Source organism: Symphalangus syndactylus, chromosome 5, assembly GCF_028878055.3.
Source record: "Symphalangus syndactylus isolate Jambi chromosome 5, NHGRI_mSymSyn1-v2.1_pri, whole genome shotgun sequence".
In the NCBI taxonomy this organism is placed as follows: domain Eukaryota; kingdom Metazoa; phylum Chordata; class Mammalia; order Primates; family Hylobatidae; genus Symphalangus; species Symphalangus syndactylus.
Genome location: NC_072427.2, coordinates 42,451,742 through 42,479,362, shown reverse-complemented (window position 1 = coordinate 42,479,362; position 27,621 = coordinate 42,451,742). Strand labels below are relative to the sequence as shown.

The 27,621-nt window shown below is 38.7% G+C and overlaps 1 protein-coding gene across 19 annotated transcripts in view; it reads right to left on the bottom strand.

Annotated features, from left to right (window-relative positions):
• Nucleotides 1-27,621, bottom strand: part of HERC1 (HECT and RLD domain containing E3 ubiquitin protein ligase family member 1) — a 254,678-nt gene that overhangs the window by 154,859 nt on the left and 72,198 nt on the right. For all 19 annotated transcript variants that reach the window (XM_063638840.1, XM_055278203.2, XM_063638842.1 and 16 more), the window contains exons 3-12: nt 19,641-19,736; nt 13,433-13,627; nt 11,703-12,014; nt 10,513-10,609; nt 9,801-9,944; nt 8,239-8,366; nt 4,950-5,094; nt 4,674-4,845; nt 2,738-2,872; nt 1,954-2,119 (exon numbers count right to left, since the gene is read on the bottom strand). In XM_063638840.1, the coding sequence (XP_063494910.1) occupies nt 1,954-2,119; nt 2,738-2,872; nt 4,674-4,845; nt 4,950-5,094; nt 8,239-8,366; nt 9,801-9,944; nt 10,513-10,609; nt 11,703-12,014; nt 13,433-13,627; nt 19,641-19,736 (1,590 nt within the window). The remainder of the gene's footprint in view (nt 1-1,953; nt 2,120-2,737; nt 2,873-4,673; nt 4,846-4,949; nt 5,095-8,238; nt 8,367-9,800; nt 9,945-10,512; nt 10,610-11,702; nt 12,015-13,432; nt 13,628-19,640; nt 19,737-27,621) is intronic.

Below are 27,621 nucleotides of genomic sequence, written 5' to 3'. Positions count from 1 at the left end.
TGAATGCTGCCAGTACTGAGTCCTTTTCTTCAAGGCAGTGGGTTCCCTTCTGGCCCAGGGTATGTCTAGAAATGTCATCTGAGAGCTGGCACCTGAAACAGGGAGCCTTGCGACTCTGACTGGTCCCCTATCCTGCTGTGACCAAGATGGTATCTAAGACGCAAGACAAAGTCCTGCCCACTCTTCCCTCTCAAGTGGAAGAAAGGGGTCTCTCTTGGAGCCACGAGCTGTGTAGCCTGGCGTTGGGGTCGGAGCGGCAGGGAGTGAACGAGCATTCCCTTGGTTACCCCAGCTGGTGTCTCAGTATGTCACGTGCCCCTCTGTCCACTGTCTCTGGGACCAGTTCAGCACTAGGACTCGCCTAAGAGTTGCAGTCCTTTTGGTCTAGACTGTCTTTCAAGTTTACTTGGAGACACAGAGCACTATAGCCCTCAGTGGCAAGCCTTGCAGGAATTCAAATTTGGATCACTGGGATCAGCAATTCCCCTCTGGCTAGGGTTGGTTTAAATGCTCCCTCTGTGGACAGGTGTCAGCTGAGTTTGGTCCAGTTCTCCTTTCTGCTCTAACAGGATAGCATTGAGTTCAATGCCTCATAATTGCTGTGTTCTCCCTCCCCCAGCACCCAGAGACACTCTGCACCATACTGCCACTGCCGCAGCAGGAGGAGTGGCACTGCCTATTCAGGACTGTTTTTTCTATCTCTTCAGTGCCTCTTTCAGTGATATGAAGTTAAAACTAGGTACTGTAAGTGCTCATCTGATTTTTGGTTCTTATGAAGGTGCTTTTTTCTGTGTAGAGTTGTTAAACTGGTGCCCTTGGCAGGGGGAATGATAGTGGAGCCTTCTATTCCACCATCTTGCCCTGCTTCTCAATTTCCCTTTTGATTTCTGTAGGGTCAGTAGTAATATCTCGTCTTTCATTCCTGATTTGAGTAATTTAAGTCCTCTCTCTATTTTTCTTGGTCAGTCCAGCCAGAGGTTTGTTGATTTTGTCTTTTCAAAGAACGAACATTTAGTTTCCTGGATCTCCTCAATTGTTTTTCTGTTCTTTATTTGTTTAATTTCACTCTAATCTACATTAGTTCCTTTTCTCTACTTGCTTTGGGTTGAGTTGAGTCTTCTTTTTCTAACTTCTTAAGGTAGAAGATTAAATTACTGATTCGATATATATATGTTTTTTAATATAGATGTTTATAAGCTACAAATTTTCCTCTAAGCACAGCTTTAGCTGCATTTCATGAGTTGTGGTATGTTAAGTTTTTGTTTTCATTAATCTTAAGTATTAAATTTATCTTGTAATTTCTTTCTTTGATCCATTGATAATTTAGGAGTGCACTGGTTTAAAAATTACTGTACTTTCTATTATTACCTGCCAAAAGAGTTTATTTATTTTCTGTATTTTGTATTACAAATATATAGATATTTTTAAGTTTCCCCCAAATTTAATATTGTATTATAATACTAAATATGCTTTTTTAAATTATACTCTCCTTATTTATAATCAGTATTCTTTTCTAGGCCACTTCTTCCTCCTTAAGCTGATCTTTCTCTCCTTAGCTCTGGTTACAGTTCTAACAGATGATCCAGTCCACTTATTCAGTTACTACTACGGACCAAGCCATGCACCAGGTCCTTGCCCCCAGGAACTCATCTTCTGGTGAAAAAAGAGTGACATGTTTGTAAATAAGCAACTAGAATACAATGTGAGGTAATGAGAACATATACAAGAAAAACCAAATCTGGTGGGATGGCAGGAATAAAAAGTTTCTCAGAGATGGCATCTGACCTTTGTCTCAAGGATAAGTTAACCAAAAATACTCTCACCAAGAAAATAGAAGTAAGGGAAACAACATCCAATTGAAATTGTCCAATGTACAGTTGAATATATTGTACAGCTAAAATCTCAGAGAAAGATGTGGTTTGAGATACAGATTCACAAGTCCTATTCTCTTACCTCTTGGATTTCATCTGGGACAGTTGAGTCCATCAGTCTGAAGAGCAAATTTCGAAGTGGACCTGCCTGCCTCCCGAGAATGCTGGTAGCTACCCCTCCCGCAAGTGCAAGAGCAAGGTGATTTGAAAGTAGCTTCAGGCACAGCTTGAGAAAACTGTGGTGTTCTCTGAAACCAAATAAACGTCTATGAATTCTTGGAACATAAAAGTGCCTGTGCTATCCAGTTTGGGTAACATTTTTTTCTCTTTAAAAATTTTGTTGGCCAGGTGCGGTGGCTCACGCCTGTAACCCCAGCACTTTGGGAGGCCGAGGTGGGTAGATCACCTGAAGTCAGGAGTTAGAGACTAGGCTGGCCAACATGGCAAAAACCCGTCTCTACTAAAAATACAAAAATTAGCTGGGCATGATGGCGGGTGCCTGTAATCCCAGCTACTCAGGAGGCTGAGGCAAGAGAATCGCTTGAACCCGTGAGGCAGAGGCTGCAGTGAACTGAGGTCATGCCACTGCGCTCTAGCCTGGGCGACAGAGCAAGGCTCCATCTTAAAAAAAAAAAAAAAATTGTCAAGTCATGAACAACAGTAATTTTTAAAACATGATTTGTGAAATTACAAATAACTTTTTCCTAGAAGTTATTATCAATAAGTATCTAAGTTTAGCTCTTTTCTAGATTATAAAAAAGTTTCATATAATTTGGGAAAACAAGAAAGAACAGTAAGTCAAAACTCAAAAGGAATAATTTATACACATGCACACACACACACAAAAAACCACACATATAACATACCTTGATGAAGGGAAAGGGAGTGGGGGAATCTCACTGTTTATTTTATCACAGTATCTCTCAAGAAAAGAACGCAGGTGTGAGAAGGTACTCTCTTCAAGATCTACACAATAAGGTCGGTGCCATGCAACAACTTGTCTAGAAGGACACATAAGAAAATAATAAAACAGTCTTAAAATGAAATTTTTATGCATGATCAAAAACGAAAATTAAAACATATATTGGCCGGGCATGGTGGCTCATGCCTGTAATCCTAGCACTTTGGGAGGCCAAGGAATGCAGATCACCTGAGGTGAGGAGTTCAAGACCAGCCTGGCCAACATGGTGAAACCCCATCTCTACTAAAAATATAAAAATTAGTCGGGCATGGTGGTGTATGCCTGTAGTCCCAGCTACCTGGGAGACTAAGGTAGGGGAATCGCTTGAACTTGGGAAGCAGACACTGCAATGAGCAGAGATTGTACCACTGCACTCCAGCCTGGGCGACAGAGACTCCACCTCAAAAAATATATATATACATATACACATTAAAGCTGAATGATTTCAACAAGATACAAAGAAGACATTATTGATTATGAAAGTGATAAAACCTTTCATTTTAGCGACTAAGGAAAACTAAGAATTTGCCATCTTTAAGAAGAAAGCAGGCCGGGCGCGGTGGCTCACGCTTGTAATCCCAGCACTTTGGGAGGCCGAGGCGGGCGGATCACAAGGTCAGGAGATCGAGACCACGGTGAAACCCCGTCTCTACTAAAAAATACAAAAAATTAGCCGGGCGTGGTGGCGGGCGCCTGTAGTCCCAGCTACTCGGAGAGGCTGAGGCAGGAGAATGGCGTGAACCCGGGACGCGGAGCTTGCAGTGAGCCGAGATTGTGCCACTGCACTCCAGCCTGGGCGAAAGAGCAAGACTCCATCTCAAAAAAAAGGAAGAAAGCATACAACCACCACCTGTTTTGGAAGGTTTGGATGTCCACTCACCTGAAAGCAGAGGGCTGAGTCACATGATCTACTAAAGCCCCTCTGGTTCTAACAGTCCAGAAAATGGGTATTTCATATTAAGAAAAATATCCTGACTCTATAGAGTGATATACTGAAATCTATTAAAAGACAAAATCCTGAAATTTCTTGTGAATACTTTTAAGCTCTTGGGACCCAACTATCTACATATGAAGTGGGAAGTTGGAGATTTAATGCTAATAGCAAATTATTTATATTCAACTTATTTATTTTGGCTTTTGTGTTAGAGGAATAAGTATTGATAAATATTTTTAATTGGTTAGAATATCATTTTAAAACCCTCTGAGTCAAAGGCATAGAATGCAAATAAAACACATTCTAAGCTATAAATTAGCCCATGTGTATCTCAAAATATCTGAAATAACCCAAACATTCTTTAAAATTCAATCTCCTAATAGTGACTAAAACTCACCTATCTGATTGACTAAACACATACAGTTAGCACTTTAGGAAAAAGCTAAGTTTCTGCAAAAAGTAACCTCCTTGATTTAAAGTATGACAATTGTTTTTTTTTTTTTTTTTGGAAATTTTTCAAAAACCAACCAGATAAAGAGCACTGAGGTTAAACATTAAATCAATAAAGCCTAGTTCTGATTTTAATTATTTCAATTTCTTCTTGATTGCAGACATTTAATTTTTTTAAATCAGCATATAGAGATGAGAGAGAATTCAAAATGTTTAAAAGACAATGTCTTAAATACTGGGTATGACTTCTTGCTTCTGAAACATGTCTAACCTCAACATTCAAATCAAAAGAAATCTAATGTCATTTCTATGATAGAGAAAAAGCAATATTATACATGTTCAGAAGAGTATTTTATGAACAAAGCACAATTATTTCTGTTTTTATTAGTGTTTCTACTTTTTATTGGTGTTTCTTGTGTTAAAACACACAAGAATTTTTAAATACAGGCACTCTTACCTGTCCCTAGGAAGAGCAGTCCATGCCAGACTATGTGATGTTCCAGCTGAAATCTGCTGAATAGCTATGCCATCTAAGCCACTCACTTTCTTTGGTTTAGTAATAGGACCTGTGGAATTTCCCTGACCACACTGCCCCATTGAGTTATTGCCCCAGGCATAAACTTCATTATCTAAAAACAAAATATAAAGTATCATATAAAAGAAAAGCCAAATTCAAATGTAATATTTACAAGACAACAGTTAATACTATTTCCTTAAAAACAAATGACTTTACCATGAGAAAGAGCCAAACAATGACTGTCTCCAATAGAAACATCAACTATTCTTGTGGCAGCCAGTTCTTCAATAAGCTTGGGTCTCAAAGCAGTAGCTTCTGAAGAACCACAACCTAGACAAGCTCCACAGCCCCAAGCATAGACCTGAAAAGAACAGAAATACACTACACATAACTTCCTGAGATGATTAGACTGTTGGCTTTAGGGATAAATGAAATCTATGAAACTAAAATGTGGTTTGATAGTAAATAACTTTCTGATGTTAAAATCATTTTGATCATTTTAAAGATTGTTATAGCAATTTATCATGCTGTGTTTAGGCATTCACTGTGTAGACAGAAAAACAGCTGATCTGAAAATAAAAATAACTGGTCATAGAAAAAACAGAAAGGTCTTCTGAGAGGGTCTGCTAAACTACTAATTGGCTTGCAATTTGTTATATTTGCCCCATCTTACCAGCTTTGAAAATACTGTCTTAAAACTTCTCCTTTATGTGTTTCTCACTATTCTGGTGAGATTTAAGATTAGAACAAGGTACAATCATATAAAATGGATTATATAAATCACAAAACTGATGTTTATTATTTAGTTTTAGAAATCCATCACCTCATTATTACAATAATTATCACTTACAAAGAGGACCATGTGAAGCAGTAGCAAGATAGTTCCCCTTAAACATCTTCATTTTTGACTAATGAATACCAAAATAATCACTAACTGGTTTAAGATGCTTGGGGAAAGGGTTAGGTGGGAAAAACAATTTTGTCTTTGGCAAGACAAATAGGTGAGTGACTGCCAATTTGGCAACCCAAAATCAACAAAATCAAAACAATCAGCAACCTGAATATTTTTTTCTTTATCTTCAACAGATTTTGGTAAGATTATATAGATTCTTATCTTCATGCCATCAAATTTGAGAATTTTTGTCTTGCAATTATTTTAGGAAAGACTGCTGCTGAGAGATTAAACCACTTCAATTAAAAACAAAGAGCACTGTCCGGGTGTAGTGGCTTAAGCCTACAATCCCAGCACTTTGGGAGGCTACGGCAGGAGGATCACCCAAGCTCAGGAGTTCAACACCAGCCTGCACAATGTGGCAAGACCCGATCTCCACAAAAATTAAAAAAAATTGGCCAAGCATTGTGGCACAGGCCTGTGGTCCCAGCTACTCGGGAGCTGGGATGGGGAAGATCTCTTGAGCCCAGGAGGTAGGTCAAGGCTGCAGTGAACCATGTTTGTGCCACTGTACTCCAGCCTGAGCAAAAGAGTGAGACCCTGAGTTCAAAATAAAATAAAATGAGAACATATACTCGTACTTGTTTCCAGATAACTTAAGAATAGAATGCAACAAAATTCCAGTACATAAGGCATATTTTAGGAGATGTTAGGAACTAAAGATAACGACAGTGAAATAATGTATACTCAAAATCATCACAGAAGATTTCCTAAATCACTCATAAAGTATCATATACACTCATGCACCATTCAGTCAATAGCAGACCGCATTATCCAACAGTGGTCCCTTAAGATCTAATGGAGCTTTGATGCAAGTATTTTTACTGTACCTTTTCTATGTTTAGATAGGTTTAGATACATACTTACCATTATATTACAATTTCTGAAGGTATTCAGTACAGTAACGTGTAGTACAGGTTTGTAACCTAGGAGCAATAGGCTATACCATATAGTCTAGGAGCGTAGTAGGCTACACCATCTAGGTTTGTGTGGTACTCTCTACAATGTTCTCACAATAACAAAATGGCCTAATAACACATTTCTCAGAACATATCCCATTAAGTGACACATCACTGTAATACTGTCACTCAGTAAGGCCTACAAAGAATGTTCTCTTGCAGCGTTCCTTCGGTTGAGCACCAGATGAGAAATACTTGGCTTGCCTTTAGAGACTGGACCATACTGTATAGTATGGTGGGAAGTCAGTACAGAAGAGACAGACTGAGGGAAAAGCAAATGTTGATCATCATTTCATGCTCAAGTTTAATGGTAAAGAGAACTACTCATACCCCTTAAAAGTATTTCTGACTTTATTTTTTCCATGCATATATATTTGATTTCATATAACTTAAGGTACTCATAATACAACTATTCTATACAGCAAACAATTTACAAGTTATCTTGGAATTCAATGTAATGGATTTATTATTATTATTATTATTACTATTATTACTACTACCAACAACTAATAGTTGAATAGTATTGGATAATCTATAGAAACTCTCAATTCTATGATTATCTTACATGATCACTTGTATGCAAAGCAGAAATTATTACTCCTTCATAAAAAAAGAAGCACATGATGCTCAGGGGATGTCTGTTATTTGCCTGTGTGTATACATCAAATACATAAGCATCTTCTAACTTCAATTCATGGATTCTTACTACAAAAACCATAGTGAGAAATATGTAGAAGAGATATTTTTAAGGCAGCAACTAGCTAATGTAATGATGAATAACTTGAAGATTTTTAGGACACAAGGCATTCTAGTTTCTCAATGAATAATCCAATTATATGCTAATTTCAGCTTTTCTGCTCATCTGCCTTGTGAATTAGTCATAAAACACTTTTATACCACTGCCTGACACAAGGTGGCCTCCTATACATGACAGAATAAGTGGCCAGCTCACTTTTTTTACTGCCATCACTGATGGATACGCAGGGAGAAATATTGTCAGTCTATAACTATACCTGGCTCCTCCCTATCCTCAACAAACAAATAGGGTAAGAGTGAAAATATGCATGTAAAAGTTCAAAGCTTATAAGCTATAAAAGTACAAAGCTTATGAGCCTTTATAAAGGCTCATAAAATTCCAACTATCCTAAGCCTGACTTCACAGTTTCTCAGAAACACCTAACTCTCTCAGAATATTTTCCATACCTAAGTGTTCTCTTTACCCTCCTTTTTGATCACCCTCTTGCCTTCTTAGTTCATATCACTGGCTCCATCAAGATCTAGTTCAGCTTTCCCTCACTATCCATGATGTTTTAGAAAAGGTTTAAGGGAAGGTAAATGCTAAAACATTTTAGAAAATCAGTTTAATACAAAGAACAGAAGCTCCACTAAGGTTTATCTGGGTCACATATGCCAGGTTAGAAAACCTGGTTCCTTCTCAGATACTCTACTTCAAACAGAAGAAAATATTTCATTTCAGCATGTTGCCTAAAAATGTATTTATTTGAACTTTAAAATTTAAATACAATTATTACTTTTTAGTCACCTAATCCTCTGAAATACTCTTAAGTCTTTTATACTCATCCCTTAGTCCTACCTGCCCTGTTGATGTCAAAGCAAGTGAAGACTGGCTCCCAGCACAAACTTTGCGAATGAACATTCCTTGTAAAGCTTCAATAACTTTAGGTTTATACACTCTGTTGGTATCACCATGACCAAGTTTACCTATAAAAACAAACACATTAAACAATTTACTTGTTTTAAAGAACCTCTACTCTTTTTAACACTACTAAAGTTGATAAAGAGCTCTAATGTTTCCATCACTAACCTGACAGATATGAAAAGCTATGTTTCTGATAGCTGAGGATGTTAACAAATGAGCATTTTTATTACAAGAAAGTTAGCAACCACTGATAGCCTTTTATATCTTAATTTCAAGCAATTAAAATCAAGCAATTTAAAATCACTTTAAATCACTTTAAAAGAAACAGAAAATTTTTTTTCTTTCTCCCCCTTTAATGGCTATATTTCCAACTTCAAATTTGCTGACAAAATATACAGGTACTATATGCATATAATTTTTCATAAACTTTTTAAAAGAATGTATAGGCATATAATTTTTCATAAGCTTTAAAAAAAATCAATAGCTCATGAAATTGAAAACTTGACAAATCATTAAAGAAGAAAAACAAATTGCCAACAATCTACAAATCCAACCACACCAGGAATAAAAAAAGTATAAATTAAATGATACCATTTTCACTACTGAAATTATTTAATTAAATTTAATACATGCTGTTGTTGAAGACTATGGGGAAGTAAGCATTCACATTGCTAGTAGGAGTGACTGATTAAAGTGGACAAAGATTTAGTCATTCATTGTGTTGTTGTTAATACTGAAAAAAATTGAAACCATCTAGATACTCAACAATAAGAAACTGGTTTTATAAATTGTGCCACCATCAAATAAAAGAACACTTTGAGCCATTTAAAAGAATGATGTAGAGTCATGCTTGTTGATATAAAAAAGATACTCATGCCAGGCACGGAGGTTCATGCCTGTAATACAAGCACTTTGGGAGACTAAATCTGGCAGATCACTTGAGCCCAGAAGTTCGAGGCCAGCCTGGGCAATAAAACAAAATCCTGTCTCTTAAAAAAAATATAAAACTTAGTCAGGCATGGTGGTGCATGCCTGTAGTCCCAGCTACTTGGGGGGCTGAGGCAGGAGGATCGCTTGAGCCCAGGAGTTTGAGGCTGCAGTGAGCCAGGTTTGCATCATTGCACTCTAGCCTGGGTAACAAAGCAAGACCCTGTCTCAAAAAAAAAAAAAAAAAAAAAAAAACTATTAGAGTAAAACATATATATGTCAAAACATATATAAACTTATATAAAATATACACGTCGGTATACTTTGGTTTTTAAAAACACATCTAAGTAGAAATATATGTAAATATTTGTATAAATGTATTTATTTAGAAGTCTATTTCCAAAATGTTAACAATGGTTAAAGTAACATTTGTAAAAGCTCAGTTCATTTTTTAATTTCTGCTCATCTGTATTTGAGTCATTCTACACTAGGCATATATAACCGAAAAATAAATTTTTTAAAAACTCAAGAAAAAAGCCAAAGCTACTGATAAATAACTTTTTACATACCATTGTCTCCTCCTCCAAAAGACCATACAGTTCTCCCGTCTTTAGACAGAGCAATAGTATGTGAACTGCCACAAGAAACCTCTCCTACATTGCTAATGTCTTTTACTAATGTTGGAATGTTACGACTATTGCTGTCACCGTGACCTTGGATAAAACACACACAACAACAAAGAAACAACGTTAACTCTTTTTCTCTAGGCCTTGACTTCACAAGTAGAATAAATGTTACAACTTTAAAATAGAATTGAGATATTTTTTAAATGCAATGCAATATGACTAACATCTTCTCAATTTTCCAAGCTGCTCCTAAACTGGGTCATAGAGTCACTTCAGTGAACCATTAAAATATTCTTGTCATGCTCCCCTCACAGCACTTACCTTATGTTGTCCTGTTTCATGCTCATGTTGACTTGTTTTCATTACCTACTAGATTATAAACTTCAGGATCATGATGGTATTGCTTTTATCCCAGAAACCCTACAGTGCCTGGTCATAATAGGGCACACTCAGTAAATGCTTGCTAGATTTAATTACATCTTAAATATCAGCACTAAAATCTAGGTCTTATCTATATAAAATTATCTTCCTCTGAGCTTAAACTAACAAAATAAATGACAGTCTTTGGCCTAGTAAATGTACTCTCACGGCTTCTCAGTAACTTAATCATTTCTAATTTTCTAGAAGAATAACTTCCATTTTTAAAAAATCTTACCTAATCTTCCAAAGTCTCCTTCACCCCATGTGTATAATTCCCCATCCTCTGTGACAGCAGCACTATGTCTGTATCCAGCTGACACACAAACAACTACCTGCATTGCATACAAGTAAATATGATGAGCATGCACATGTTAAAACATATAGTCCGTATTTGATCCTATACACAGAGACTTCACAGATACTAATGTTCACAACCCATCCAGGAATTTTCATGTACAGTTGTGGAGGCTGTGTTCAGGACAAGGATGACTGGCTAAGAATTCAAGTAAGTGCTGAAATACATGCCTGTAATCCCAGCACTTTGGGAGGCCAAGGCAGGCAGATTGCTTGAGCTCAGGAGTTCGAGTTCAGCCTGGGCAACATGGCAAAACCCTGTTTCTTTTAAAAAATATGAAAATTAGCCAGGCATGGTGGCACATGTCTATAGTCCCAGCTACTCAGAAAGCTGAGTTGGGAGGACCACCTGAGCCCCAGGAAATCAAGGATGCAGTGGGCTGAGATAGCCTGGGTGACAAAGTGAGACCCTGTCAAAAAAAGAAAGAAAGAAAAGAGAGGAAGGGAGGGGAGGAGAGAGTAATAAAAAGAGAAGATACGAGCTCAGTATCTTATGGTTCCAAGTATTTGTGTGGGTCCTTGGCAATTACTTAGGTACTCTAAATGCCTCACCATTTAGGTCTCTATTAAGATACCACCTCTTCTAAGAGCACTCTCTGACCTACCTCATTACGTAATACCGACCCTGCCCAAGGTAATCTTTATTGCTCATTTTTTTCTTTAATATTACCTGAAATTATTTTATATGCTTGTTAACTTATTATCTCTATCCTGAAGACTAAAAGATTAAAGTAGAGACCTTATCTGTCTTGTTCACTGCTACACGTCTAATGCCTAAAATACTGCCTGACACTTGAAAAGTGCTAAATGTGTTAAATGAATGACTCTCAGTTTGCTTATCTGTGAAATAGGGATAATAACTACCTTACAATAATAATTATAAGAATATAAGAATTAAAATTCAATAATGTATACAAAGGTGTTCTGTAAACTGTAAAGCAGATATACAAAAGATTAAGCCAAAGGGTTGAAGGGGCAACTGCAGAAAGAACACATCAAAATCTGAAAGATATTGTCAATTACAACACCAATGCATCTAATTATTTTTATAACCAAAAAGAATGCACATACCTTTCCTTGTAGAGGTCCCTGAATAAGCTTGGGATATTTCTGTGTTGAACTATTTCCATGCCCCAGTTTCCCATAATCACCGTCTCCCCAACTGAAGACTTCTCCTTCTGTCGTAAAGGCTAAAGTGTGACCATCAGATCCTTTAGAAGATGAAACCTTTTTAATGGATCTGTGAGGCTCGAATGTTAACTTTTTTAAAGTTGACTGATTATTGGAGTCTCCAAGGCCCAGTCTCCCATAGCTGCCTTTCCCACAAGCTCTAACAGAGCCATCCGTAGAAATGACAAAAGTGCAGTACTGTCCAGCTTCAATCTATAAACAAAGAATCATAAATATAAAATACTTCTGTGAGTATCAAAGTATAATATTTAAGGCTGGTTTTATCAAAGAGCCTCAAAGGAAGTCTTTTAGCAGAATATGGCATGATTCTTCAGAGAGATTAAGGAATATACAGAAATTTAAGAGAACATGAATGGCCTTTTCATGCTCATGACTTTGTTGCTGAGTTCAAATTCTTCACGTATATGTTATCTTTCCAGGTTATTGTCCAGGTTATGAATGAATGAAAGAACAAAGTAAAATGCTTAATATGCTCTTATAACTGAGAATGGCAAGACATAAAATTTTCCTTCCTATAAATTCCTTAGGGTACATTATGGCAAGAACCATATAAAATGTATTCTAAACCTATTTGAAAAAAATACATTTTAATGAAAGTAATAATCAAATAGAAAGTTCTAGCTGGGCTATAAATGTAAAAAAAAGTGATCATAAGAAAATGAAATGCTAATCTAGCAAAAAGAAATTCTAGTTTTTATTTATTTATTTATTTTTTTTTTTTTGAGACAGAGTCTTGCTCTGTCACCTGGGCTAGAGTGCAGTGGTGCAATTTCGTTTCACTATATACCTCCACTTACCAGGTTCAAGCAATTCCTGCCTCAGCCCCCTGAGTAGATGAGATTATAGGCACGAGCCATCATGCCTGGCTAATTTTTGTAAATATTTTTAGTAGAGACAGGGTTTCACCATGTTGGTCAAGCTAGTCTCGAACTCATGACCTCAAATGATCCACCCGCCTTGGCCTCCCAAAGTGCTGGGATTACAGGTGTGAGCCACCATACCAGGCCTTTATTTACTCTTACTTGCCATTTGTGGTGAACACAACAGTAAAGTCTGTTGTATTCTTAACACTTTAAAAATCGAGATCCCAATTTAGTTATTTGAAAGTTGGAAATGCTGTCAGGGATACTGGGGACTAAAAATGTATTATTTATTTATTTATTTTGAGATGGCGGCTCACTCTGTCACCCAGGCTGGAATGCAGTGGCATGTTCTCGGCTCACTGCAACCTCCGCCTCCCAGGTTCAAGCTATTCTTCTGCCTCAGCCTCCCGATTAGCTGGGACTACAGGCATGCGCCACCATGCCTGGCTAATTTTTGTATTTTTAGTAGAGATGGAGTTTCACCATATTGGCCAGGCTGGTCTCGAACTCCTGACCTCGTGATCCACCTGCCTCAGCCTCCCAAAGTGCTGGGATTACAGGCGTGAGCCACTGCGCCTGGCCAAAGTATTTTTCTATTAAAGTGAAAAAAACTAATGCAGTATATAGATCAGAAATAACCATCGATAATTTTCACTCATTTAAAAAATACTCAATATTATTTAATGCAAATAAGCATGAATATACACCAGATTATCTACCAGTTTGTAAGCTATTTAGAAAACTTACGGTCTGTGCATCAGAGAAACTAGGAGCCAGTTTGGGTTGCAGTATTTTCTCCTGTGTACCTTCTACCAACTGATGGCTGCTATTGCTCCCCCAAACATAAACCTCACAGGTTTCGGAGACAATGGGAGCATCACCAGTCTGAATGCTATCTGGGCTAGCACATGTTCTCGAATAATCAGAAGCCATTCTGCAAACCTATTAAAAATTTAAAATATGCAACAAATAGTCAAGACAGTTTTAGTCTGGGCATTTTTTATATATAGCCTCTAAAATTACTGTTGCCTTTCCTTCCAACACTCTCAAATGCTCAAAGAACCTATTAAATAAAGATAACTAGACTATTTACTCATATGGAATAAACCACTAAAAGACACTAATAAAGTGGCAAAAGTGGGAAAGGGGAGACACACAATCTTTTAGCTAAACATTTTATTATTGCATACAAAACACTGTAGAAAAACAAAGCTTAAGAAATAAAGTACAAAAAATCACCATAGATAATCTTAACACCTTAATACAATAAATTTTACCTTTTAAATATATGTCCTTCCAGAATTTTTCATATACAAATTCTTTAACACAGTCACCACAGAAGATACATAGAAGTGACAAATCGCACAAAAGAGTCATGCAAATCCATGCCTACCTAGTCTTGATGATTGAATAGATAATATTCCATCTAGTAAAAAACATCACAATGTACTCAACCACTTCCCCACCCCCAACTTTTTTTTTTAAATAGATGGGGTCTCACTATCTTACACAGACTAGACTCAAACTCCTGACTAGACTTCAAACAATCCTCCCACCTCAGGCCCCAAGTAGCTGAGATTACAGGTACGCAAGTAATCATACCTGGCTCCACTTTCCTTTAATAGGGCAATTAGAGTCTATTTACTTGTTATATGGGCCATTTTTAAGGATATAGTTGTTACTATACTTTTTATTACTTCCTTAGTAGAGAATCTCAGAAATGGGACTCGATATTCAAAAAAAGACAAGAATCCTATGATTCTTGAAACATACTATACCAAACTGCATTCCAAAATGGTGCTATTAATACATCACTAGTAATGTACAAAAGAAGGCTGTTCTAAAAACAGCGAAGGCACAAAGCAATTAACATTCACACATACATCTGAATACATAAAATAAAAATCATGGCTTATTTACCATTTCTGTAGAATATAATGGTAAAGTCTGTTGCCATTCATAAGCCTTTTTAAAAATCCAGGCTGCCTGCCAAAAGCATAGGACCCAGGTTGGCCATCCCACTACCAATTTCACTGAATCCACACTCATAATGAGTATTATGCTTTTAAAATTTTTTGCAAACATAAATGAGGAAAAAGGAAGATGCCCTTATCTTAACTTCACATTTCTTTATTGTTAGCAAAACTAAAGTTTTTCCATCTGTTTACTATATTTTGTGACGTGAACTTCTGTTCACTTATTAGAACTTAATAGATTTTTTAATTGACTTGTATGAACTCAATACAATAAAGATATTAACTGACTACAGTGACTATCAATTTGTTTTCTGCCTTTTAGTTTTTTGATTTTGCTGAATCAAGCAAAACAAAAAAAGAAATTTAAGAAGTCAACATATTAGTTTGTCAGCACATGAAATGGGAGAGGATAGGGTCATCTTGGTCAGACACTTTAAATAGTATCCAAAACAATAGAATAATATGTGTGTTAGACAAATATTTTCCAGTGAACATGAGGACAGTATCTGAGGACAGCTGCCAGTCCCTAATAAAAGGTCTGGAATTTTGCTGGAGATAAAGGAGGATAGTGGGGCCAAGAGAGTCAGAATTGTTCATCTACAGGTCTATCACAGCCAGTGTGGTGGCTCACACCTCTTGATACTGGCCAGCCAGGATTCCTTTCCAGGACAAAGCCCCTACACTGAGAAAAACTACTGGGGGCAGAAAAAAAATTGAACTGGATAGGGACAATAGAAAGGAAAGATGGAGAGGAAAGAGAATACCAAGACAAAAGTTGGGAAGGGGAACAAACTGGAAAACCATTTTTTTTAACATTACACACACAAAAAAAAAAACAGAGGGAGGGAGTCCATGGAGTTTAAAAAGCCATCTTAAATCCCACCTCATTCTAAGAGTTCAGGAAAACTAATACTACATAGAAATAAGCAAGAGAAAAGTACTGAGGTCAAATCCCATATGAAGTTATTATAAAGTTGCAATGAGCCAAGATCATGCCACTGTACTCCAGCCTGGGCAGCAGAGACACCATCTCAAAAAAAAAAAAAAAAAGACACAAAGGGCCGGGCGCGGTGGCTCAAGACTGTAATCCCAGCACTTTGGGAGGCCGAGGCAGGCGGATCACGAGGTCAGGAGATCGAGACCATCCTGGCTAACAGGGTGAAACCCCGTCTCTACCAAAAATACAAAAAATTAGCCGGGCGTGTTGGCGGGCGCCTGTAGTCCCAGCTGCTCGGGAGGCTGAGGCAGGAGAATGGCGTGAACCTGGGAGGCGGAGCTTGCAGTGAGCCGAGATCTCGCCACTGCACTCCAGCCTGGGCGACAGAGCGAGACCCCGTCTCAAAAAAAAAAAAAAGACACAAAGGAAAAACAGAAATCTGAATTACAAACCCTCAAAAGTGAGGTAACATAACTCAAGAATTAGAAATAAGAGAGAAAAATCATTTTGGAACTGAAGACTAAACTAGAAGAAACCCAAAAGTAAATAAATACAGTAGATAATGCCCTAAGAGTAGTGAAAGACAAAAAGCATTTTTAGAAATCAAAATTTAAAAAGACAAAGTATTCAAGAAAAACTGACAAATATTAAAATCAGGCAAAGATCCAACACGCACATAATAGAAATCCCTGAAGAATAGAACCCAATCAAAGGAATAAAAATAAGAAACTGTAATTTAGGGACATTTTCCCGAAATAAAAAAGATTTGAAACTACATATTGAATTATCACATCTCTAAGAATATCAACCCAGAATGAATAATATCAAGACATATTCTATAGTAAAATTACTGATCCTTAAAGATAAGAAAAAGTCCTTTGGGCTTCTCAGCAAATATGCATGACTCACATAGGAAAGAAAATCAGATTACTTTTGAACTTTGACAGTAACAGTTTATGCCAGAAGACAATGGAGTAACATATTTAAGACAGACAAAAAGAAAAGAAAATGTGAACTAAAGAAAAGATGAACTAAAGAATATTACCAACACTGACATTCAAGAATAAAGAGCACAGCAATTATCAACATGCAAAAACTCAGAAATCTTGTTCTGATGAGTCTTTATTGAGAAATGTACTAGAGAATGACCCTCAAACTATCAAAAAGAATAGACATTGACACAGAGACCAGTATTGAGCATTAAATATGTAATCATTTGTAGAACTAATACTAAATGAAGGTTAAAACACAGAGACAGGCTGGGCGCCATGGCTCACGTCTGTAATACCAGTAGTTTGGGAGCCCGAGGTAGAAGGATCACTTGAGCTCAGGAGTTTAAGACCAGTCTGGGCAACCATAGCAAGACCTCATCTCTACTAAAAATAAAAAATAAAAATTAGCCAGGTGTGATGGCACATGCCTGTAGTCCCAGCTACTTGGGAGGCTGAGGCCAGAAGATCACTTCAGCCCAGGAGATAGAAGCTGCAGGGCACTATGATCACACCACTGCACACTCTAGCCTGGGCAACAGAGCAAGACTGCCTCAAAAAAAAAAAAAAATGCAGAGAGTATGTAATAACTATGCCCTATATAGATGTAATACAATTATTAAAAAACAGAGAAAGCATACTTTAGAAATTAATTTTTTCAGTAATCATACAGCAGTAGTTATTTGTCTTATTTTAGGACTGCTGTTTATGTGTATATGTGTGTAACATGTAATTAAAACAAATGAGTAATAACGGCATATTCTAATTCTCATCCTTGTATCTTTGGGAATCAGCAATCTTAGTTTAAAAGGAAGAAGACATAAATGTAAAGGTTAAGTAAAAATTCTATAGCTGTGAATTTGAAAGTATCAGTATGAACTCATTAGGTATCTTAGCTTTAAACACACATGTATACACATCCTAGCTCTGTCTACTATGAATATAAAAGCCTAGAAATAAACCAACTCAGTAGCAGTAAGCATTTCTAGCACCCTGATTGTGGTCTTGAATCATTTTCAAATAAAAGAAACCAGGACTTTTTTCAGAAAACTAGCTAGATGATTCCAGACTGGGGGCAAGAAATGTGTAAGATCAGCCAGAAACAATGAAACATATCAGAAAGCAAGGAGGCTATAAAAGATTATTAGGCTTATGTTAAAATAACTTAGGAACCCTGAAGAGACTAACAGCCAAAAATAACAGTATGACCTTCACTGCAGATAATAATTCAATGTGCTGAAACTCAAATAGGCTTAAATCTGTGGGTTCATAATGATTTATTTTTTATTTGTTTATTTATTGAGATGAAGTTTCGCTCTTATTGCCCAGGCTGGAGTGCAGTGGCATGATCTTGACTGACTGCAACCTCCGCCTCCCAGGTTCAAGCAATTCTCCTGCCTCAGCCTCCTGAGTAGCTGGGATTACAGATTGTCTGCCACCCCACCTGGCTAATTTTTTTTATAGAGACGAGGTTTCACCATATTGGCCAGGCTGGTCTCAAACTCCTCAGGTAATCCACCCACCTAGGCTTCCCAAAGTGCTGGGATTACAGGGTGAGCCACTGCACCCAGCCCATGGTATTTTTTAAATGAAGTTAATTGGCCAAGTTTGGAGGATGGTAGGAGGAAAATTCATTAAATTGAAAACTGGTAAATAAAGAGCAGATAGAAAGAATCAAGCATTTATTCTGCTCTTCCTATATAAACCGTAGCAGAGTAATCAGCCAATAAGGGAATCTCTTCATTAAAATATTGCAACTAATTGTTGGGAAAAAGCTGAGTGTTGGGAGGGAAACTGAGGCAAGGCTTGCATAATGTCCTCTCGAATGTGTCTAGACTTGCTGACTCCTTGCTTCTAGCTCTCCTAGGCTCCTATTCCCATTATCTCACGTAGCAGAACATGTTCCATATAAATGCTAAACCATCACAGCTGTAGACCATGCGCCTGCCCTTTTGACCTCCACATTCTCACCAACTATTTCTTTGTTAGATTACCAATAAAAACCGTGGGCTCCCAGAGCTCAGGGCTTACAATAGCGATGGCCCCCTGGTGTCCCACCTTTCTCTCTCAAACTGTCTTTTTCTCAATCCTTTGACTCCACCGGACTTTGTCACCCCCACGACCTGGTGTTGGGTCTGATCACCCCAACACTAATAAAAAGAAATGATAGAATTAGAATATCATATTTTTGCAACCAAGCACAAATGAATTAATATAGTCATTAAGCATCAAGGGCTGCTAATACCACAAAGAGAGACAACCAGATGGAATCTAATGGAAGAATACAACATGTATATAGCCTTGCTAAAGACGTAACACCTGAGACTGATCAAGCCTCTGGATCCAGCTGCCAATTTATAGGAAATACAGAGGATAAAGAAACATACGGAACTGCATCATGAGTAATCTATCAGCGAAACCCAGACTGTGGGAAATGCTACAGCCTAAAAAGCCTAGATTCCTGAACAAACATACTGAAGGAAAAGAAAAATGGAGGAGGGAACCTAGAGATTAAAAGATTTAAAAGACTTTCCCTTTTTTTTTAATGGGCAAGACTATAGTGTCTAAGGAGGCACATCTGGTTGACAGAACTATAAAGAAATGCAAGGAAGTGGTCAAAGTCACAATAGTGGTTACTTTGGGGAGGAGAAAAGAGGTTATGACAAGGCTGTGAAAGGGCTTCTGCAATGACTAATAAAATTCTCTCTTTACCTAGGTACATATTAGAAGGGTATTTATTTTATAATAATTCATTAAGCAATATATGTGTACATTTTTCTATGTGTTTTACTTAATACAAAATTTTTTCAATTAAGTTACCAGCACATAATTCAAAAATCAAAATAAATGAAAGGGTATATACATTGAAAAGTATGTCTCCTACTCACCCCACCCCCACCCTAGGTACCCCAGTTCCACTCTCTAGAGGTAACAGCTGGTGCCACTTCCTTTTGTAGCTTTTCCAGAGAAAATGGATTATTTTTAAGGGATAAATACATGCCATAGCATTTTAACACAAAGTTTTTAATACAAAAGCCATGATTATTACATACCTCTTCAAAGAGACATAACGCTGCCTCATAAAGGGAGCACAAGCCATCCGATGTTCTGGTTGGTTCTCTCCACTGACTCCGATCAGCAGATGAACCCTATAATTAAAACATTGTGGGACACAGTGTAGGAAGGGGAGAGACATATGCATTAAAATTACTTAAACAGTCTACAAAAACAACACCTATTTGAAGACCTGTTTATATAATTATGTGCACTGGAACCAAATCCTAACATTAGGTCATGAAACTAACTTTTGCAAGGAAGTTTTATTAAACGAGCTGGCTACTGCATCACATGATAAATTAAGTGCCAATCCCTCACTGATTACCTTATTAAAAAGTGATTTATTCCAAGGGACACAGGGCTCTAGAAACAATAAAGGAAGTGGAATTTTGCCAGTTACACACTCCTTGGGTGACCAATATCCAGAAAATGTGGTCTCAGGAAATACTCCCCATGGGTATATTGCCCACCTGCCTCCCACCTGACAGAATATAGCCAGCTTTAGTTATGACTTGACCAAAGCAGCAGAAAGTCTGTCCCTCCCTTCTTAGTTTCACCACAACCAAGGTCCCAGTGTTACAGCAGGTAGCTAGTCAGGCATGAGCAGGGCAGGAGAGGGGCCCCCCAACCCCTACCACCAGGTATGTCAGGTGACCATCAAGTGATGCTCAGGCAGTGGTTAATTGTCTCTCTAAAACAATAATTGATTGCAGCCAGCACCAGGGAAAGGCAGTCTCCCAACAGACAGAAAAAAACCTGAAACTTGTGATCAGCAACTTGCTAATAAGATCTCAGGAGCTGGGTGAGTGGGATCAAGCATGCACATTAAGAGGCAAAATGGAGGAGTTTAACTGGTATATGACCTTCTAGGGACATTCAACCGGTAAGGGAAGAACGCCTTAAGTGAGCACGCGTACAACTCTGGTAAACACACTGCGCATGCTCCCCTCCCAAGGGCTGGCAGGCCACTGTGCATGTGAATAGCCCACCCCAAGGGAAGAAACACAAGACCCAGGAAGTATGCTAACATATAAAAGCCTAAGTCAAAAGTCAACCTGGGCACTTGATCTCTCAAGTCACCTGCTTGGCCCTCTTCCAAGTGTACTTCACTTCTTTTCCTTCCTGCTCTAAAGCTTTTTAAATAAACTTACACTCCTGCTCTAATATTTGCCTCAGTCTCTTTATGCCCCTCAGACAAATTCTTTTTCTGAGGAGGCAAGAATTGAGGTTGCTGCAGGCTCATAAGGATTTGCCACTGCTAACACCAGGAAGTCAGTTCATCTTTTTTCCTAGCAGAGCTGAGGAATCACAGCACATCTCTGAGACTTACTCTCCACAATAGGACCCAATGGGAGAAATCATTATCTCATTAAAAAATGATAGGACAGGCGCAGTGGCTCACGTCTGTAATCCCAGCACTTTGGGAGGAGACAGGCAGATTATTTGAGCTCAGGAGTTCAAGACCAGCCTGGCCAACATGGCAAAACCCTGTCGTCTCTACTAAAAATACAAAACATTAGCCAGGTGTGGGGGCACATGCCTGTAATTCTAGCTACTCGAGGGGCTGAGGCAGGCGGATCACTCGAACCCAGGAGGCAGAGGTTGCAGTGAGCCAAAATCACACCACTGCATTCCAGCCTGGGCAACAGAGTGAGACTCAAAAAAAAAAAAAAAAAAAAGATAAATCAGAAAGTGAACTCAATATCCATTGTCCCTCAAATTTCCATATCCTTAAGTCTTTAGAGCACAAATGTCAAGTTCTTTCTATAATTTATCCATTATATAATTGTGAAATTTTCATCAGTGGCTTTATTTCAAAGGATACTATATTGTAAAAATAATTGTATTCTAAATTATCTCTTAGCAGATATACCACAGAAAAGTATATCCTCCACAGGGGAAGAAAGATTGACTTAGATAACCCACAAGATCTCATCCAACTCTAAGATTCTCTGATTTTCAAATCAGGCTATTTTAAGTAACATGATTCCAAAATAATAATTAAAAAATGAATATTTTTGACCAAGTACAAAATTCCAATCAACGTCTTCAAATGCCCACAGTATTTATACCTAACTCTAATGTTTTTTTTTTTTTTTTTTTTTTTTTTTGAGACGTCTCACTGTCACCCAGGCTGCAGTGCACTGGCACAACCTTGGCTCACTGCAACCTCGGCTCACTGCAACCTCCACCTCCCGGGTTCAAGTGATTCTTGTGCCTCAGCCTCCCCAGTAGCTGGGATTACAAGCCTGCACAACCACGCCCAGCTAATTTTTGTATTTTTAGTAGAGATGGGTTTTGCCATGTTGGCCAGGCTGGTCTCGAACCCCTGACCTCAGGTGATCCGCCCGCCTCAGCCTCCCAAAGTGCTAGGATTACAGGCGTGAGCCACCATGCCCAGCCTAACACTATTTTTTAAAATATTTATTTATTTATGGATTTATTTATTTCTGAGACAGGGTCTTGCTCTGTTGCCAAGGCTGGAATTCAGTGGCAAAGATTATTGCTGTGAAAAGGAAATAAAAACTTGAGACTCCAATTCACCCTGACAAAAGAAAAAAATTAAGCTGAAGGCTGACTTATGCAAGAAGCTGCCTTTCCTTCTATTCCGAAGCAGATAGCTACAGATGAAAGGGTGAATATCCTCACAGGTACTACTCTATGTTCACCTTATCTTATACAAAATGCCTATCTACTGAGCGCCAGAGAAATACATAATTCCACTATTCTGCTCCTTTTCTCTAGCAATTTGTGGATTCAGTAATGTGACCATACCCTCCTTTGTTCCCCTCCAGCCTGCTTACCCCGTTTAAATAGTGAAGCCCTCAATATCATCTTCGGAGAAAGGCACAGATCTGTGTAAACCAAAAATAAAATTCAAAGGCCCCCAGCAACCATCTGAATGGACTCCCTCCTATGGGAGGGCACTCTAAAATTTAACGTGAAGAACTGATTCAGGCCAGGACGGGAAGTGGGAGATTGGACATGCCTCATTATATCCATCCAGCATTAACATCAATACAGACCTTAAGTCTAAAAAGAAACATTTACAGTCTATTCTAAGCCTGCTACTTGGAGGCTTCATCTGCATGATAAAACCTACCTCTCCCACAACCCCTTATTGTAACCCACACATTCCTTTCTACTAACTCTTTCAAACAATCAGAATATGTTTAAATCTACCTATGACCTGGAAGCCCCCCCACCTCGAGTTATCCCATCCTTTCATATCAAACCAATAAGATCTTACATGTACTGACTGATATGTCTCCCTAAAATGTATAAAAGCAAGCTGTACCCTAACCGCCTTGGGCACCTGCCACCAGGACCTCCTGAGGCTGTCACAGGCATGTCCTTAACCTTAGCAAAATAAACTTTATTTCATTTTATTTGAGACAGTTTCACTCTTGTCGCCCAGGCTGGAGTGCAATGGCTTTCTAAACTGATAGAGAAAGGTCAATTTCTTGTCTCAGACACTTCTTGGTTTACACTCATCTCCCAGGCATTGTCCTTAACCTTGACAAAATAAACCTAAATTGATTTGCAACCTGTCTCAGATAGTTTTTGGTTTACATAACTCACTATAGCCTCAACCTCCCGGGCTCAAGTGATCCTCCCACCTCAGGATCTATTAATAAGCTTATTATTAAGGCTTATTAACTATTAATAAATATTAAAATGTATTTATACATTAATATAATCATATAGGTCAAACATTAACTTCATCAATATTAATCTGATTAATTTGATTAATATTTATTTATGTTAGTTATATTATATATTAGTAATTAATTAAAATTAATATCACTAAAAGCATATTGGCCAGGCGCAGTGGCTCACACCTGTAATCCCAGCATTTTGAGAGGCTGAGGTGGGCAGATCAGTTGAGGTCAGGAGTTCGAGACCAGCCTGGCCAACATGGTAAAACCTTGTCTCTACTAAAAATACAAAAATTCTCAAGGTATGGTGGCATTTGCCTGTAATCCTAGCTACTTGAGAGGCTGAGGCAGGAGAATCGCTTGAACCCAGAAGGTGGAGGTTGCAGATCGCACCACTGCACTCCAACCTAGGTGACAGAATGAGACTCCGTCTCAAAAAACAGAACATTAATAAAGCTTATTAACTATTAATGAAGCTTACTTAGAATTTTTTAAGTTTCATAATACACTAAAGGCTAGGGGTTTTTTTGTTTTGTTTTGTTTTTGAGACGGAGCTTCGCTCTTGTTGCCCAGGCTGGAGTGCAATGGCACGATCTCAGCTCACTATAACCTCCACCTCCCAGGTTCAAGTGATTATCCTGCCTCAGTCTCCCAAGTAGCTGGGATTACAGGCATGCGCCACCATGCCCAGCTTTTTTGTATTTTTAGCAGAGACAAGGTTTCTCCATCTTGGTTCAGGCTGGTCTCAAACTCCCGACCCCAGGTGATCTGCCCACTTGGGCCTCCCAAAGTGCTGGGATTACAGGTGTGAGCCACCATGCCCAGCCTACACTAAAGTTTTATAGGTTTTTCGTTTGTTTGTTTTTTTTGAGATGGATTCTTGCTCTGTTGCCCAGGCTGGAGTGCAGTGGCACAGTCTTGGCTCACTGCAACCTCCACCTCCCGGATTTAAGCAATTCCCCTGCCTCAGCCTCCCAAGTAGCTGTATTACAAGTGCACGCCACCATGCTCGGCTAATTTTTTTGTATTTTTAGTAGAGACGGGGTTTCACCATGGTCAGGTTGGTCTCGAACTACTGACCTCAGGCAATCCACTCGCCTCAGCCTCCCAAAGTGCTGGGATTACAGGCGTGAGCCACCACGCCTGGCCTATAGGTTTTAAGTTGCTCTATATATTCATCTGTCCTCTTTCTATTCCATCAGGTAAATAAAACAATGGTGAAATTTTCATCAATCTGTATTTACTAGGCAGATAAACAATACTTTTAAATAAAAACAGCAAATATCCCCAGCACTTTGGGAGGCCGAGGCAGGTGGATCATCTGAGGTCAGGAGTTAGAGAAAAGCCTGACCATGGTGAAACCCCGTCTCTACTAAAAATACAAAAAATTAGCCGGGCGTGGTGGTGGGCACCTGTAGTCCCAGCTACTGGGGAGGCTGGGGCAGGAGAATCACTTGAACCCAGGAGGCGGAGGTTGCAGTCAGCCAAGATAGCCCTACTGCACTCCAGCCTGGGAGACAAGAGCGAGGCTCCATCTCAAAATCAAAACAAAACAGCAAATATCTTGCTACCCTCAAATCAATGAAATGTCAATCACTTTGGAGAGTTCTCCGAAGAGCTGAGTATTACATGGCAGAACTTTTTTGTCATCTAACAAGTTCCCCCTCTGCCTTCAAAAGCTGCTATGATGAAGTCCATGTGAATGACTTTCACACCACTCTTCGCACCCCAGCAAAGCTGCAGAGAAGTTTAATCTTCAGTCTCTTCATATAGCTTCCTTTTCTCCAAGATCTTTATAAATTTACATGTAAAGCTTCCTGTTGTCATAGTCTCTGTTATCGCCCCACCCCATTAATAATCATTATTCTAAATTATTCTCTTCAGCTGTTCCAAATCCCTCACTTCTCAGATAGCTTTCAGTAACTATGATAGCTAATCAGAGCCTTCCAATCATAGCACATTGCTCATCGTCTTCAGATCTCTGATTCTATTTTGACTGTTTCTCTTATTGCTGGGTCATCTGCTATTAACCTGCTGCTGCCAAGTCAGTTTTTCTTTTTAATTATTTAGGATGTTGCTTCTCAAATTTCAATGTTGACACGAATTACCTGGTGATCTTGTTAAAATACAGATCCTAATTAGTAAGTATAGAAGAAGCCTAAGATTCTGCATTTCTAACAAATGTAGGTGATGCCAATGCTATTGTCTGTGGCTCACACTTTGAATAGTAAGGCTTCAGAGTCCAGACTCAGGTATGGAATCATACCAGAAGCTAAGTGTTTAAAAAGTAACTAGTCCCTAGACATACAATGTGTTGCTACACCAACAAATACTTGGTTGCAGCCTCTCCAAATTCCCTAGTTAGCTGTGAAGCATTTCTGAGAAAAAACACAATTGTGATCTGTGGCTTCGTTATCTAAAAGCCAACTCTAGTGATCACCAAAACAAAAACAGATAAGGAGTAGACTGATGTACCTTTCTAGGAGCTGGCACCAGGGCCATCATGATCCCTCTTTTATGCCTTTCTACAGTATGGAGAAAAATGTTGAAAACAGCATAAAGTTTTTAGTGATAAACTTGGGTTTAAATCTAGACTCCATCACTTACTGGCTCTTACTGAAAGGGTCTCATCCTGAGATGGGAATGATGCCCACAACATTTAGAGCTGTTGCATAATTAACTGAAATTATGTGTAAAACCTGCTTAGCACAGTTCCCACTACATAGTAAGATCTCAAAACTGATAGCAATAATTATTATTTTGCATTATGTATATATATTGAGAAAGAAGAGAAAATACTGGAAGCCTTTAATAAATTACTGCCAAATTTAACAATATCAAACCAACAAAATATCCTACAAACACTGTAATGACTGTTGTTAATTTCTTCCCAAAAAAGTCAGTATTTAAGGATAAGTCTACTCCAGCTTCAGTCAGTTACGATTAAAGACACACTTAAAACTCATTCTACACAGGCTGGGCACAGTGGTTCACGCCTGTAATCCCAGCACTTTGGGAGGCCTATGTAGGTGGGTCACCCGAGATCAGGAGTTCAAAACCAGCCTGGCCAACATGGCCAAACCCCGTCTCTACTAAAAAATACAAAAATCAGCCAGGTGTGGTGGCGAGCGCCTGTAATCCCAGCTACTCGTGAGGCTGAGACAGGGAGAACTGCCTGAACCCAGGAGGCGGGAGCTGCAGTGAGCCGAGATCTTGCCACGGCACTCCAGACTGGGTGACAGAGTGAGACTCTGTTTCCAAAAAAAAAAACAGGGCTAAAGCTGGGCATTTTTAGAGAAAATAAATTTTAAAAAATATAGCCCATTAAATGTATGACTTCATTTGTTCACATTCTCAACATGATAGAAAGTTCAACGGTCCAAAAATAAAGTGGAAATTAAAATAAATTTTGGGGCCAGATGTGGTGGCTCATGCCTGTAATCCCAGCACTTTGGGAGGCCGAGGCAAGCAGATCACCTGAGGTCAGGAGTTCGAGACCAGCCTGGCCAACATGGTGAAACCCCATCTCTATTAAAAATACAAAAATTAGCTGGGTGTGGTGGTGCACATCTGTAGTCCCAGCTACTCAGGAGTCTGAGGCAGGAGGACTGCTTGAACCTCAGAGGCTGAGGTTGCAGTGAGCCAAGATCACACCATTGCACTCCAGCCTGGGCAACAAGAACTAAACTCCGTCTCAAAAAAATAAATAAGACAGGTGCGGTGGCTCACACCTGTAATCTCAGCACTTTGGGAGGCCAAGGCAGGCAGATCATCTGAGGTCAGAAGTTCGAGACCAGCCTGGCCAACAGGGTGAAGCCCCATCTCTACTAAAAATATAAAAAAATTAGCCAGGCATGGTGGTGGGCAACTGTAATCCCAGCTACTTGGGAAGCTGAGGCAGGAGAATTGCTTGAACCCGGGAGGTGGAAGTTGCAGTGAGCCAAGATCATGCCACTGCACTCCAGCCAGGGCATCAGAGCAAGACTCTCTGTCTTAAAAAATAAATAAAATAAATTTTTTTGTTTCACAGGTCTTTACCTTCCTCTTATCTACCATACAAAATAACAATTTTTTTCCCCTCACATTTGTCTGCTTAAGATATTCAAAGACATAAGATTACATGGAGTATATTTCCTTCCGTTCTGGCTGTTTTTACTCAAAATTGCTTCAATAACTCCACATTGCATATGGGATCAAGTCCCCAAAGCCTATAGCATGGGATACAGGGCCCTGCCTAGCTTGCAGCCTCAATCTCACCTCATTCCATTCCATACATCCTGGGGCTTGCTCTCCCACACCTCAATTGCTTTGTGAGCCT